The following is a 15,771-nucleotide window of genomic DNA, read 5'->3' as shown; positions in this document are numbered from 1 at the left end:
GAGATAGTGGTGCCACTTATGGAGAAATGGTAGAAGCAAAAATGAATTATATTCACATACAGGTAGAAAGTTTAAATCTAGACACAAAGACAGAAAGAAAGGATGGATGTGTCTGCTGATAGTGAGGAAACTAAAGGAAGTTTTACTTGATGACCTTTATTTTTTCAGTGAAATTAAAAAAAAAAAAAACAAAACAAGATCATCTGCTAAGATTAAGGAGAGAAATGGTAGAGACAGAAAGTTTAGAAAGAAAAGTAAAAAAGTTTGGAACAGGTCTCAGAGGAAAAGTGTGCCTTCAGGACCCAGGTAATGTTGGAAGTCAATAGATTTACTCTGGCCCCAAGACACAGTTGTATGATTTTCTCCAGCAGCACTCAGCACCCCAGGAATAAGAAGAGAGAGATCACGTGACTAACTTGACCCAGGACTGGAGTACTATGGAAAAACATAAGGAAAGGAACAATGCACCACAGAATTGATGGTAATGGTAAGGAAATAGTTAATGTAACGAACCATACATGTAGGCTATCTAAAAGCAGATCCCTGCTTCCAGGGATCTAAAGACTAGTGTAAATAGAGTGAGGTCACAACAAGAAAGAGGCCTTGATGTAGTTAAAGTGTAGATTTACTGGGGATCAGACAGAAAGTTGGAAAGACTGAAGGCTGAGGTCAAAATATGGGATACTGCAACAGCCTGACTCACTGCTATTGCACATAAGAAACACTCACTAGACTTATGGATCATGAGATAAGTTATTAGGAATTCAGAGCATACCAATTAAATAAACAAGCATGTGGCGAGAAATTTCTGAAATGAATCCTCATGAACCATTAATTTCAATTTAGCATACTCTTATATCAGATCCAAAGTAACACTTCCAACAGTATTACCCCTGGATCTGCTACTTATTGATCACTCTATCACATGAGTTCATTAGGCAAGCCCAGAACATTAAAAAAAAAGAAGAATCATGCTTGATATTGTAGTTTTTCTGGTACTCGTTCTAAGCTAGTGCTTCTATGAAATCAATTGATAAGGTCCTTTAAACTGCAAGTTCACTATCTTTTATTCTGAATGAGCCCTACTTGCTGCCATTCTCAATGAGTCACTATTAAAGGCAGGGAGCTGAAAAAGTTGTTCTGTCCTGGAAGAGTACTAGCATGCAAGCCTCATCTTTTTTTTTTTTTTTTTTAATTGTTTTTCTATTACAGTTGTTCCACTTTTCCCCCCATTTCTCTCCCCTACCCTGCCTACCCAACTCCCACAGTCAATCCTCATCCCATTGTCCATGCCCATGGGTCATTTATACTAGTTCCCTGACTAGACCCTTCCCCTTCTTACCCTCCTTCTCCCCCTGCCAAGCCTCACCTAATGCCAGCAATAACCTTGAAGAATGAAAGCCGGGAACTAGAAAGTGTACTCACAAAAGCAAGACAGCAGCCATGTCAAAGGAGCCAGGTACTCAGGAAAAAGTCAAATACATAACTAACCTGAATATTTTATTTTTGGGGTCAATTCAGGGTTTCCTCCTTAAAAATTTAAGTATATTTAAAAATTTAAGTATATTAAAATGTAGAGTGACTACCTCCAAACAGTACAAAGGACTTAGCAGAATTCTACTAATAAAGTCAGCTTACATAATATCAATGTGAAATTCTCTTAATTTCCTATCCAATAGTTCAACAAATACTTGCCAAATAATTATCAGATATATAGCTCTAAATTATGTGTTATAAAAGAACACAAGAGTGAAAAAAAAATTTAATACAAATATTAGATTGGCCAAAAAGTTCTTTTGGTCTTTTTCCATAAGATGGTCCTAGGAGCACTCAGTTGTCTTTAACTTTATCCAAAACAATTTTGTTAGGTTGTATTGTGACAGCTGCCATATCAGCATGCATTTAAAACAAAAATTTATCAAAATTGGTGAATTTTTGTGTAACCATTTTAATATTGAAGATGGAAGAAAATAGGTGACATTTTTGGCATATTATGTTTTATTTCAAGAAAGGTAAAAATAAAACTGAAATGCAAAATAAGATTTGTGCAGTGTATGGAGAAGGTGCTGTGACTGATTGAATGTGTGAAAAGTGGTTTGTGAAGTTTTGTGCCGGAGATTTCTTGCTGGATGATGCTCCATAGTCGAACTGAAGTTGATTGTGATCAAATCGAGACACTAATTGAGAACAATCAACATTATATCACGTGGGAGATAGCTGACATACTCAAAATATCCAAATCAATAGTTAATGGTGAAGATTAAAAATGTCTTTTATTTTATGGAAAAAAACACACGAACTTTTTGGCCAACCCAAAATATAGAGAGAGAGCCTAGCTTTACAATATAAATGGCCAGCAGAGACATATACAGGTGGAAAAAAATTAAGAGTACAACATAAAAATAAGTGTTAAATAAGCAGAGAGCTCTGAGGAGAAAGAAATTAGTTCAGGATGAAATGTGAGGAATATTTCACAAAGGAGGTAGAATTTAAGTTGAAACTTATGAGATGAGTAAAATGGTTAAGACATCTTATAAAAGAACCCCATTTTCCAAAAGAACCCCAATTTTCCAAGCCAGAAATAGGGGAATTACTCTAACTTCTCCCTGTCCACCTACTGGTGCTACCCTAATATCTTACAAACATGTTCACATCTCACCTCCCCACTGACACTTTAGTTTTGGCCACCATTATTCTAACCTAGGTCCTGACAGATCAGTCTCCTAAAGGGCCCTCTACACTACCCCAAATCCATTTTCAACTGCCAAAGTCATCAATCTAAAATACAACTCTCATCCTTTGTTACCCCTCCTTCCCTAAAATCCTTCGGTATGTCTATCAGGGAAAAAACCCGAACTCCGTAATGCAGCGAGTCTTTTGTGACCTGGTTTCTGACTACACTACTAGCCTCACTCCTCTCTACCTCATATCTCAGGTGCTATTCTCCCTGTGGGGCCCTGCCTACATTGTCTTTCTCCCTGTTCTTTGCCTGGCTAATTCCCACCGCTGCAACTTTTTCTTTGAAAGTTTCAAACCAACAAAAAAGTTAGAAGAACAATATAATGAGGGAAGGTGATAATGGCAGAAAAAAAGGGAAGGGACTAGTCAAAAAACATGTATGAATAACCCATGGACATGGACAACTGTGTGGGGATTGACTGTGGGAACAGGGGGTAGGCTGGGTGGAAGAGGGCAAAGGGGGGAAAACTGGGACAACTGTAACAAAATAACAATAAAATTTTTAAAAAAGTATAATGAACATATATGCCCTTCATCTAGATTCACCAGTTGTTATACGTTTTTGCCACATTCACTTTACTTCTCTCTCTGAACCACCTAAGGCAGACATCATGAGACTTAACCCCTAAAATATTAACAATACCATAATCACACTCAAAATATTTAAATTTGACAGTATTACCTAATATGTGGTCTATATTCAACTGCTCCTAATTATTCCAAAATGTCCTTTATTGTTTATTTAACCCAGGATCAAACCAAGGATGATATACTGCACTTGGTGGTCTTATTTCTCCTTATCTTTTAGGACTCAATTTTGGAATCACTTCCTCTGGAAAGTCCTCTCTGACTCCCCACTATCCCGTCTGGGTTACATGCTTCTTCTAAATGTTTTCATACCACCACTATCATGGTATCATTATGCTATCTTTTAATTATCTATTTATTTACCTATTTCCCCTATTAAACAATAAGTTCCTTGAGGGCTTTTTATTCTCCAGACTCATATTGTTTGGTTCATAGTACGTATTCAATAAAGGTTGGCTGAATGAATGAAAGATCTATGAATAGCAAGTATATCCCATTATGGACTGAATTGTGCCCACCCCCTAATTCGTATGTTAAAGCCTAACCCAACGTGACTATATTTGGAGACAGGGAATTTAAGAAGGTAAATAAAGTTAAATGATGTAATTAGGATGGGGCTCTAATCCAGTAAGACTGGTGTCCTCCTTATAGGAAGAAGAGAGACACAGGAGTGTACATGCACAGAGGAAAGGCTATGTGAGGACACAGCAGGAAGGAAGCTCTGTCTGCAGGCCAAGAAGAGACATCTTACCAGAAACCAACCCTGCCAGCAACTTGATGTTGGACTTCAAGCCTCTGGAACTGTGAGAAAGTAAATTTCTGTTGTTTAAGCCACCCAGTCTACGGTATTCTGTTACAGCAGCCTGAGCATACTAATACAATAATCAATATTTTGTGCCCATAGTTCCTATTGTAAATGGAATGCTAAACAAAACTTATACCATTGCTAGAACAAAGATCCATATAGAAAACTTCTTTTCCTACTTCTGGAAAAATGAACCCCAAATTTAACAGAAAGAATGACAGAAAGCATGACATACATTTAAAAAAAAACATTAGATTTCAAGACTACAAGCAGAAAATTGTTAGTATCAGTTATCAACTATAGCTCTCTAATCACATGGTAAAGAAGATAGAGATATGTAGAATGTATGGAACACACATCAAAAGGAAATCTTTCATGAATCTTAGAATAAAATTACAAACTTACCCTCCCAAGTTCTGTTCTTTAAAATATCTACTGCTAAGCTGCTTACATGCACCTACCTGTGCTTCATCTTCCCCATGTAGACTATAAAGGCAATGGCCTTGTTGGGTGGTGGTGGTAGCTGTTTTGATAGAAAAGCCTAGTACAGTGTTCTGCTTCTACTACACTCTTTATAACTATTGACATATGGATCATCAAGGACAGCTTACCCATCTTCTAATCATTATCACTGGATTATCAACAAAACAATTGATTGGTCTTTAGACCCTTTTCCAAACATTTTTTCTCATGTTGACCTTTCACAATTATCTTCCATACTTGGAAAATGATTCAGCCAAATGAGCTTGTTACTTATCACTTAGCTCTTCCACGTAACAGCACACCAAGATTTTCTTAATAAAAATGTGTTTTAGTAGAATTTAAATAAAATCATCACAGTATTCACAGCTATTTTGATTTCCAAACAGCTCAGATTAAGAAACTTGAGAAATTGAAAATCTGATTGATTTCTACGCCTACCTTACTTTCTTACTCCAGTACCCAGAAGCAGATAAAGATCCAGTAAATAAGTCTTTCTAAACAGCTTACAATGTTACTGTTTGAAATGTGCTTTTGGTGATGAATAGCATAAATATAATCAAAGTATTCTCCTAGCCTAAATTTTTTTTAAATTAGATTTTAAAGCAAGTAAAATAAGTGTTTGATGAATATCAAAGTCTTGATTAAACTTGGGACCCAACAATTAGCTACTATTAATTCAAAAGCCAAAATCATTACAGGATTTTTATTTGTGTACTTGTTTTTGAAATAAAACTTAGACTGAAAGAAAAGAAACTGGAAATACAAGGAGGACTGGCCCCTTACGCACATACACAGAGGGTTTTTATTCTTAATAGTATCATTTACCTTCTGCCCTTCTCACAAAGTTTCTCAATTTCAGCTTTCAGATCCTGCTCCTTCTGCAAAAACTCTTTCTTTTCTTTTTCTATCTTCTTCTTTGTCTCTTCTCGCTTTATTGTCACATCCTGGATAGCCTTTAATATCTCCTGAGTCCCACAAAATTACAGTCACACACAAATAAAGAAGGAAATAAATTAGTTACGTTGGTCTGAAAGTTATTTTCAACTATCGCAAATTAACATACTGACTTTAATAAATTCAAATTAAATTGAAGGAATCTGGTTGATGAGTAGCTCCAAAAGCCAGTATTTAGATATACGGAAGAAAGTTAAAATAAAGATTTCAATTCAACAGGACAAAAAATTTCTAACTGTTCAAAAACGGAATTTACTGTATTGTGAAGCAATCAGCTCTCCATTATTGGTGTTCAAATAAAGGCTGAATGAACCTGTCAAAAATGCTGAGAAAGGTATTCTTGCATAGGGTGGGAGTTTGTTACTTTTATCAAACATGGTCTTGTTTTGTTACACTCCTACTTTATTACACGTTAGGGTTGTTTTTTCTTTTCTTTTCTCACTATTTAACAAATACATATATATACAAGTAACAAAAAGTTAAGTCACTCCCTAATCCACACCAACTCCATCCATAAAGTAACCAATGTATTAACTGTTTTGTCCTTTTACATTTTTCACCATTCTCATACAAACAAACACATGTATACTTCGGTATGTATTTCATTGCTTTTATTTTTTTAAATGAGGTCATTTTATTATTCTGCATCCTGCTTTTTTACACTTGAACATACTGTCAATATAGAACTCAAAAATAGCTGCATAATATGACAATGCATATATATGCAATTTATCCAACCATTCTCTAGTAAGGGCCCATCAGGTTGATTCCAGTTTTATTATAACTATAAACAATACTGTAAGAAACATTCTAGATGTCTACACTTTCATACAAAAACTTTTATTTCTGTAGAATATATTCGTAATAATGAGACTGCTAGGTCACAGTATGTATACATATTAAATTTTAACTGACAATTCCTAATAAGTTTTCCAAAAAGGTCATAACAATTCATATTCCTACCCATGTCTGAAAAGAGTTCATTTTTCCTCACACTTGACAACTTTTTTCATTTTTTCCAATCTAATGGGGGAGAAGGAGGAATAGTATCTAATAATTATAGTAACTGTTTCCCTAACTCCCATTCTTTACTGTTTTTACTGTCTGTCTCCTCCAACTAGAATAAGTAATCAATGGAGGCAGAGACTATGTTTCATTTACCACTAAATCTTCAGAGCCTGGATCAGGAACTCAAAAAATATTTGCTGAGTGAATGAATGAATACCAGTGAAGCTGAGCTTCTTTTCATATTTTTATTACCTACCTGCTTTTCCTTGTCTGTGAATTACTGTCTATAGTAGTCCCTTCCCCGCAAAGTATGTCCACATTCTAATTCCTGGAACTTGTGAATATGTCATCTTCCATGGAAAAAGAAACTTTGCAGATGTGATTTAGGTAAGAATCTTGAAATGGGAAGGTAATCCTGGATTATCTGGGTGGGCCCAATCTAATCACAACATGGGTCTTTTAGAAATGAAGAACCTTTCCCTGTTATGACCAGAGGAAGATGTGATTAGGGCAGAATGGTCAGAGGTGCAATGCTTCTGACTTTGAAGATGGAGAAGGGAGACTCAAGGCAAGGAATGTAAACAGCCTCTAAAAGCTGGAAATACAGAGAAGCAGATCCTCTCCTAAAGCCCCCAGAAAGGAAAACAATCTTGCTGACACTGTGAGTTTCACCCAATGACACCATGTTGGACCTCTGACCTAGAAAAACTGTAAGATGATAAATCTGTGTTGTGTTAAGCCACTAAATTCATTGTAATTTGTTACAGCAGCAATAGAAAGCTAATACAAACACCTTTCCTGATTTTTCTCTAGATTATTTGACTTTTACCACAAATTTATAGGAGTCTCAGAATGTCATGGATATTAAACCCTTCATCAGATGTACTATGAATATTTTCTCTCAGCCTAACATTGATCTTTTTTACCGTTTTTTTGTATCATTTGGTGTATCAAAAGTTTTTAATTATATGTAATTAAATTGATTAATTTTTTTATGGCTTCTGGGTTTTCTGCCTGGCTTAAAATGATCTCTTATAACTTGAGGTTTTAAAAATAGTCTCCTAAATTTTCTTCTAATTTGGAAGATTTTTCCAGTTTTTATATGTGGATTTTTAATCTACCTAGAATTGTATTTTTTAATATAATGTGATAAGTCTAATCAAATGATTTTCTAGACTATTATGTCAACAAGCAATATTAAATAATTCCTTTCTCTCTGAACTAAAAGAGAAGTCAGAGTTTGAAGACAATAACCTCGAAGGTTATTTCTATCCTTAAAATTCTATAATAACCATGAAAAAGTTAAATACTGCTTTTTTATTTCTATTGAGTTGGAAACAAAATTAAAATTGATTAGGGACTATAGCTTTAATTATTGACAATTTTAACACAAACAGAATACCTGGTGATTCTTCATTTCTTCTTCTCTTCTTAGCTGAAGTTGCTTTAATTGTACTTGGAGCTGATTCTCCACTTGCCTCTGCTTGTCTAGGACCTCCTGGTACCGTTCCTTCAACAGGGTTCTCTCTGTCATCATTTTATCCTATTGGTAACAATAAAAGAAAAGTGTAATTCCCCAATTTAATTGCAAGAAACATTCACCAGGTGCCTGCTCAAGGCACTATGCAGAGCTCTACAGCTGCAGAGTCCAATACTGCAGCTACTAGCCATATGGGGCTATGTTAATTTAAACTAATTAAAAGAATAAAATTAATTAGTTTATCTAATTAATTTCAGTCACCTAACCACATTCCAAGTGCTCAATAGCTACATGTGACTAGTGGCTACCATACTGGACAGCACAGATATGGAAAATGTCCATCATTACAGGGAGTTCTATTGTACAAAACTGCCCTAAGGCAGAGGTTGGCAACCTATGGCTTGTGGACCAAATCCAGCCATTGCCTGTTTTCGTGAATAGAAGTTTTATAGGAACACAGCCACAGCCAATGGCTTACAGGCTGCTTTCACACTATAATGGCAGAGTGGAGTGGTTACGACAAAGCCCATATAGCCCATAAAGCCTAAGGTATTTATTCTCTGATCCTTTAGAGAAAAATGTTTGCTAATCCCTGATCTAAGGAATAAGAAGGAGGCATTTTATCGCTAAGAGAAAGAAGAAAAGAATGGGCAAAAACAAAGAACATGTCACCTACAAAAATGCATCCAGAAACAGGATTTCTTACATCATTAACTCTGAAAACTGAGAGACGCACTAAGAAGTGTAGAGAACTTGGGATTAAGACTGAGCAAACCAGCAAGCTTTCAAAGCAAGGAGCACAATTGAGCTCTGCCTCCCTCAAGTCAGTAAATCAAGAAAAGCTATGGTTACCTTTCAAAGGGACACTAAAACTTACAGAGGGCCAATTTACAATACATAGGTATAAAGTAGTGGACAATTACCATGAATGGATGAAAAGGAGAGCAAATGAAACAGGAGCCAAGTTTCTTGTATTGCTGCCAAGTTTAACACCTGCCTAGTTCCACTGCCTTTTTAAAAGATTGTGGGTCACACCACCACCCAAAAGAATACAGCCGAACGAAACACAACCCTGGGCCTCTTTTGGCCCAATTTCAGACTGATACTAAAGAGTACATATTTATAACTTTCGTTGGCCCCTTCAATTGCTATACAGTCATCCAAACCCTACCTTAAACTACAGGGACAAAAATAAATACTCTATGTAAATAAACTGATTAGTGTAAGTGCTTGAGAAAATATGACTTTCTTCCCCTTCCCCTGGAGGTTCTCTTCTACCTAGCATATCTCCATGAGGTCTCTCATCTCTAGGATATTTTTACCTGCCTGTTATTAACAACTTCTGAGTAGCTACTCTCTATTAAAAAGTTTTTACTGGCATTATCTGATTAATGTACTCTAGTAACTTCTTTCTTTCCCGCTGCCTCTAAATTTCTTCAACGTGTACCACATAGTCACTTTCTTATCTGGTTACTATAAGCACTCTTCCTTTTTTTCTACTCAATTAACACATCTTCCCCTAAAGACTTCTTCCTGATCCTCAGGTGCCTTTCCCAGCATTATCCATCCTCTTGAAGAACATACATTTAGATAGGCATCCACTTAAGGGGTAGAAGTTTTTGCCACAAGATGCTAGTGATAGATCAAGGCGACCAGTTTAACAAAGATAAATGTAAAGTTCTCTAAGTTTTTTTTAATGTTTGTTTATATCTTCACTCATTTTCTAAAAAGATTTTATTTATTCTTAGAAAGAGGGTAAGGGAGGGAGAAAGAAACGGAAAGAAACATTGATGTGTGAGAGATACATCAGTTGTCCCTTGCACCCAGGCTGCAACCTAGGCATGTGTCCTGATTAAGAATCAAACCAGAAACCTTTTGCTTCACGAGACAACACCCAATCAACTGAGCCACACTGGTCAAGGTTCTCTAACTAAGTTTTAAAACCTAATTACCTAGGAATAAAATGGGAAGATACGAGTAAATAATACATGAGAGAAAGACCTGATGGAGTTTGACTGAAAGCTCAACAGTGTGATGAGATTGCTGAAATAAGCCAAAAGCTTAAGAAATAGTGTCTAGAACGAGAGCTAGAGAATGAGAGTCCCATTATATTATGAATTAATTATACTCTGTCTGTACATTTAGTTTTTAGAATCACATTTCAAAAGAAACATTGATAAGGTGGGACATGTCTAGGTGAAAAGGTAACCAGGATGATGAAAGAAATGAAGCATATCATATAAAGGAAAAAGGAATGTTAAAATAATCTGGGGATGTTTCACCTAGAAAGTTTCAGACCTGTGAGTTAAGAGGAAGAGGCAAGAAAAAAAAAAAACCTTCAAAACTATGTAGGGCTACTGGGCAATTTCTTATAGCGGCAGCAGCTGGTGGGGCGCAGACTGGTGGTGACTGAGCTACAAGTCTGGTGGGTGTGTGCCAAACCCGACCTGGCCTCTGCATGCCACCATCGGTGCATAAGCGCCCCCTGCCGCCCCAGCCTTTGGACCCTAATGCTGAGCAGGTGTTGAACCTGCCACGACTGGGAACAATGGTGAAGTCTTTTATGGGCCACAACATGCTCCGGAGTTCCCGGGATCAAGTGTTTGCTGCCTTCTGGCAGTGGCACCTAAATCCACATAGCAAACATATCTTGACAGAAGACTTAGTGCAATAGGAGATGGTCCCTGACCAGAAGCTCCCGTCCAAGACTTCTGCCAAGACCTACAGGAGGCCCCACTAGGCCAAGTGACTGTTTCCTGCCAATGTTGCTCACCCAGTGTACACCCTGGAGGATTCTATTGTGAACCACAGAACCAAACCATGACTACCTTAACCTGGAACATCAACCATTCCCCACTGATGGTGGTGGAGAAATGATGTGTTTACTTTGTGAACTGATAACAGCAGCTGGACTGAAATCTGCTGGGAAGACTGGGTCTTCTCTAGTTTATTTGGCATCCTGAGAGCTGCCCAGGAATTTGATCTTGCCCAATTCAAAAGCAATGTGATCAAGACAATGAAGAGTTGAATATATCTTGACCAAGCTGCAAGGTGAGGCACCTTCCAAAACCCTTGTTGAGACATCCAAGGAAGCCAGGAAGGCAGAGGAGATGGCAATGGCAGTAAAGACAAGGCCAAGGATCTTGCCAGCAAGGCAGCCACCAAACAGCGATAGCAGCAGCAGCCGCTGGTGTAGCCAGTCCAAGCCCCGGGGCAGCAACACACCAGACCAGTTGGCTCCACTCCCTCTGCCCTCATCACTTGTACTTTATTATTAAAGGTCAACTTCCAGCCCAATCTACTGTACAGGTGGTGGGTTGGGGGTGGTGTCTTGTTTGACATCTGCAGTGCACCAGACACATTACCCACATCAGGGCTGCGCCTGCCTCTTCCTGCGTCGAGTTGCTGAGGACACAGGCACAGAGAGGTGCTGTGACTTGTCCAGGGTCATAGATATCATGCAGTCAAAGTGATCATAAACACTAGACTGCAAGCTCCACAAGGGCAGGGACCTTTGTTTTGTTCTCTGATGTGTCCCAAGTACATGAAACAATATCTAGCACATAATATGCACTCAGTAAATATTTGCTGAATTCAATCAGTACCCTCACCCCCCAAAAAATATGTAGCACTAACAAGTAAAAGAGAATTTAGATTTACTCTACATAGCTCAGGAATTATAACAAGTTTTAGAGGCTCTGTGCTCACCTCAGAATGAGATCTAAGAATAAGAGCTGTTTTAAAAATGCAACAGGCTGCTTTGTGAGGCATAAGCTTCCCATCTCTGGAAGTGACCATGTAGGAGAGAGCTCACTATCCATCAGGAATTGTATAAAGGAGGCTCCTGTACTTCTTCCAGCTGAGATCATATGACTCTAGATTTTCTACATTAATGGTTTCATAGAGCAACAAAAACAGTTTACATGCTTACCAGATTCTTTTCAATATCTTGATCTGTGTTTACCTCTGAATCAGCGGTCTTAAAGTCAGTCTATAAAGAAAGAAACAATATATTCAGAACCGTTCTGTGACATTTTAAAAGGAAGAATTACTGCAGTACTTTCACCTAGAAATCTGCCGTAAGTAACGAAGAAACTAACCTACTGGCTTCACAGCAAGAGAAGCACTGCAGTTCTGGCAAATGGACACTGATATCCATGCTGAAGTAAGCACTTATCCCACAAAATAACCTGAACAAAACCCAACAACTAATGGAGAGACAGCCTCAAGCCTGAGATTAGAGTTTTGTCCCCTACAACCTATGGTACCCATCCTTCCTCCTACAATAAAGCACACCAGTCACTACAAGGCAGGATACACCACTGTACTTCTTAAGATGCAGGTCTGAGAATTAACAAGGATTCTTCCTGCAAGGACAAAGATGGGAAATATGAATGCAAATGAGCTACACTCATCAATTACTCAGTGAAAGAGATGATACGTAGATCATAAAGTTCCTAGTCACCAAAATTAGACAATGGCTCCTGGCTTTATTATTTACCGAACACCGGAATGAAGTCATCGCATAGCACCAAATGGAAATAGTATGAAAGTTGCCAGTAAAAAAACAATAAAGAGTAGTTCTCCACCAACCATGAAGAAAAAAAAAAAGCCCAAATTCCATTTTAATAATAGAAACTTGATACTTGACCTGTACAGCAATGTTTTGAGAAAGCTTCAGGGAAGAGCTATCCTGATCATCATCCTGATCCACTCTGACTCCTTCAACCCCATTTGCTGGAGGTACTACAGGTCGGAAATCCAAGCCTGTGTCCCTGCTACCTTCCTTTAGGATGGAGGCTTGTGGGTATTTCTCTTCAGAACAATTCCCGGAGGCAAGCTGCTTTGTATGACACCCTGCCTTAAGAGACCAAGTGACAGGGTGCAGGCTCTCCCGGAGGCATGTGTCCCCCTCCTCTCCTGCTGTGTCGGCCAAGTCCTTCAAATCAGACTGAGACCCACTGCCAGAAAGACAAAGGGCTGTGGCTACCAAGTTTTCTCCTAAAACCGCCTGATGCGCTGCTGAAGTGTCACCTGCTGACGAACCAGGATTCTGCTCTGGCTGTTCCAAATGGACATTTCTGTTATTCTCCTTGGTTATCGTTTGGCTACTTACACTTGACAGAGGCGAATTCTTGTGCTTCTGTGCAGGGTCTTTGGGGCTACCAAAACATAAGATAAAAAGTTTCTCTCTTCACCCAATCTTAAAAAGGATTAAATACATAATACTTTTCATGTAACCTTTAAAAGAACAAGACTAGACTACATAAATCCCTCAAATGATCAAAATGAAAAGGAACTTAGTTTCTATCCAGTGATTTTATCTCATACAGGGAATATAGTTTGGTGGTTAAGAACCTGGATTCTGGAGACAGTCTACAGTAAATGACTACAATAAGTAACTACAGTAACTGACTCTGAAGATTAAAAAACTTTTTGAGGGTCAATGTGAGTAACTTTTAGGAATACAAATGAAATAGCCTAATGTTAGAATATTTCATTAGGTTACATGTATTGATTTAGTTACACATACTTTAATAAATAAAATATTAATTTACAAATGTTTTTATTCCACTCTCATGTTTCATAAAAATAATTTTCACTCTAACTTATTATACAGATCAATGACCAGAACCACTTTTTAGGTTCTTCAACAATTTTCCAGAGCGTAGTATCTTCACTTCAAGCTATCTGAAGTACAAACAATTTTGAATAAAAAATTGAAGCTGTAAGTAGAAATTTTACCCCAATTACATACATGTACAACACTGGGACAGCTATTTTACTGTTTATCACAGTGACTTCACATATTGGTTTTTAAGAGATCTTTAAAACCTATTTACAATGACATTCAACATTCACAACTGTTAAGTTTTTCACAAGAGAATAACGATTAAATCTGTGTTAAATTTCTCTTCTTTTTTTTAACCCCAAACTAGCACTGACTGAGGCTTCAGTCACTATGCCTTTCTTTCCTCAGTAGCACTTGCTGCTCAAAATAAAACAACTGAGAGAACATCTTGTAATATGAAAATATTTATAAACACTCCAAGCTGATTCCTTGCTGGGAGTTAACTGAGGAGTTGGAAGGGGCATTTAATTACAAATTTGGGCATATATAGTACCCGGATATGAATCCTAACTCTACTATTTACTAGTTGTTTGACACTGGGCAAATTACTTAACTTCATTTGTAAAATAGAAATAATACTACCTACCACCTACCTAACATGATTATTGCAGGAATAACATGAAATAATGCATCTTAAGTATTTAGTACAGTGCCTGGCACATAGTATACACCCAATAAGCCTTAACTGGTATTATTACTAGTCATATGTGGCTGATTTTATTTATAAAATGAAGATCCAAGTTTATGGTTAGGCTAACTTAACATTTTTCCCCATTACCCATTCACTAACAAACTTCTCTTCATTTAAACAAATATTTATTGAGTACTCTGGAGTCAGACAAGCCTGGGTTCAAACCCTGACTCCCAACATAGCTTGGTAACCTGGGGCAAGTTACTAACCTCTCTGTGTCTCAGTTTCCTCACCTGTAAATGGGAATAATAATATTAGCACCTACCTCCCGGGACTGTTGGGAGGATTAAATGTGTTCATACATATAAAGTGTTAGTACAGTATTATCTATTACATTAGGTCCTAGGTACTCTAGAAAAGAGCTGAGATAGAATATATAGACAATTTAGTACAACCTTGTACATACAATGTGTCAAGCACTGTAAGATACAAGGTTGGGTAATCATAATTCCTGCCCTCAGGAGTTTAGGTGGCAGGCAAAATATATACATAAAGCAGTAAAACCATATTACCAAAGTTATCTATCTATAGATAGATACAGCTATATAAATATAAACACACATACATGTGTGTATACATGTATCTATGTGTATATATATTATAGGTGTATGTGTGTATGTGTAATATATAAACATGTAGTTAAATGAACATATAATCCATGTAGGACAGAATGAGGAAATATCTGCATTTTTGGATGAGTCTGATCCCCTGTACTCTAATCTATTTATTCAAGAAACATTTAGCATATCCGCTGAGTGTCAGGCACTGTGTTATGTACCAGAAATAAAAATACAGGTCAGACAGCCCCTACTTTTAAAAAGTTTAACCTAGGGCAGTGCAGTGCTCCTAAAGCAAAAGGAGAAAAGACCAGCTACAGTTCTGTAAGAGGCCCAGCTCAAAAGCCCTTTACCCAAAAAACATCTTCCCAGTCAAGAATCACACATTACCTTTGAGCACCTAGGAGACCTTCATCTGACTTGGAAGCACATACACTAGAAGAGGACTCTGGAGGATTGGGGGCATTGTCCACACCAGCCACCTCAGGCGCAGCCATCATGCTCTGCACATTCAGAAACAAATTACAGGCCACAAGTTTCAAATTTTTAAAACAAATGTACCTTTCCCTTTCAGAATGTTCACACAACAGTTAGCTGTTCCACAAAAGAAACAAAGTTGGGCTCCAGAAGAAAACATTTAAGAGCATTTATTCTACAGTAGGGTATTGACAGAGCCAGCGCACGCAGTAGGTCCCAGGGCACATCAATCCTCAGGAACCACCATATTTATATAAACATCTGAGAGTCTATGCAAAGCCTTCTTCACTTTTGGCAGAAATGCGGAGTTTGTGATGCTTTCAAATGGTCGGTATACTTACCGTACCTGATATCATT

The 15,771-nt window shown here is 37.5% G+C and overlaps 1 protein-coding gene and 1 pseudogene across 3 annotated transcripts in view; one reads left to right on the top strand and one right to left on the bottom strand.

Moving 5' to 3' along the window:
- The window catches only part of RNF214 (ring finger protein 214), a 51,989-nt gene extending 36,218 nt beyond the window's left edge, over nt 1-15,771 (bottom strand). Inside the window, exons 1-5 of one of the 3 annotated variants that reach the window (XM_090265998.1) lie at nt 15,328-15,771; nt 12,709-13,219; nt 11,989-12,048; nt 7,980-8,120; nt 5,441-5,580 (exon numbers count right to left, since the gene is read on the bottom strand). In XM_090265998.1, coding sequence (XP_090122124.1) covers nt 5,441-5,580; nt 7,980-8,120; nt 11,989-12,048; nt 12,709-13,219; nt 15,328-15,437 — 962 coding nt within the window. In that variant the 5' untranslated portion in view covers nt 15,438-15,771. The remainder of the gene's footprint in view (nt 1-5,440; nt 5,581-7,979; nt 8,121-11,988; nt 12,049-12,708; nt 13,220-15,327) is intronic. The other 2 variants (XM_090265997.1, XM_090265999.1) reach the window with 2 other exon arrangements.
- Nucleotides 10,606-11,253, top strand: LOC150018992 (PRELI domain-containing protein 1, mitochondrial pseudogene; annotated as a pseudogene).

Source organism: Furipterus horrens, unplaced genomic scaffold, assembly GCF_987537825.1.
Source record: "Furipterus horrens unplaced genomic scaffold, mFurHor1.1.pri manual_scaffold_2, whole genome shotgun sequence".
NCBI classification, from domain to species: Eukaryota; Metazoa; Chordata; class Mammalia; order Chiroptera; family Furipteridae; genus Furipterus; species Furipterus horrens.
This window is presented reverse-complemented; position numbering and strand designations above follow the sequence as displayed.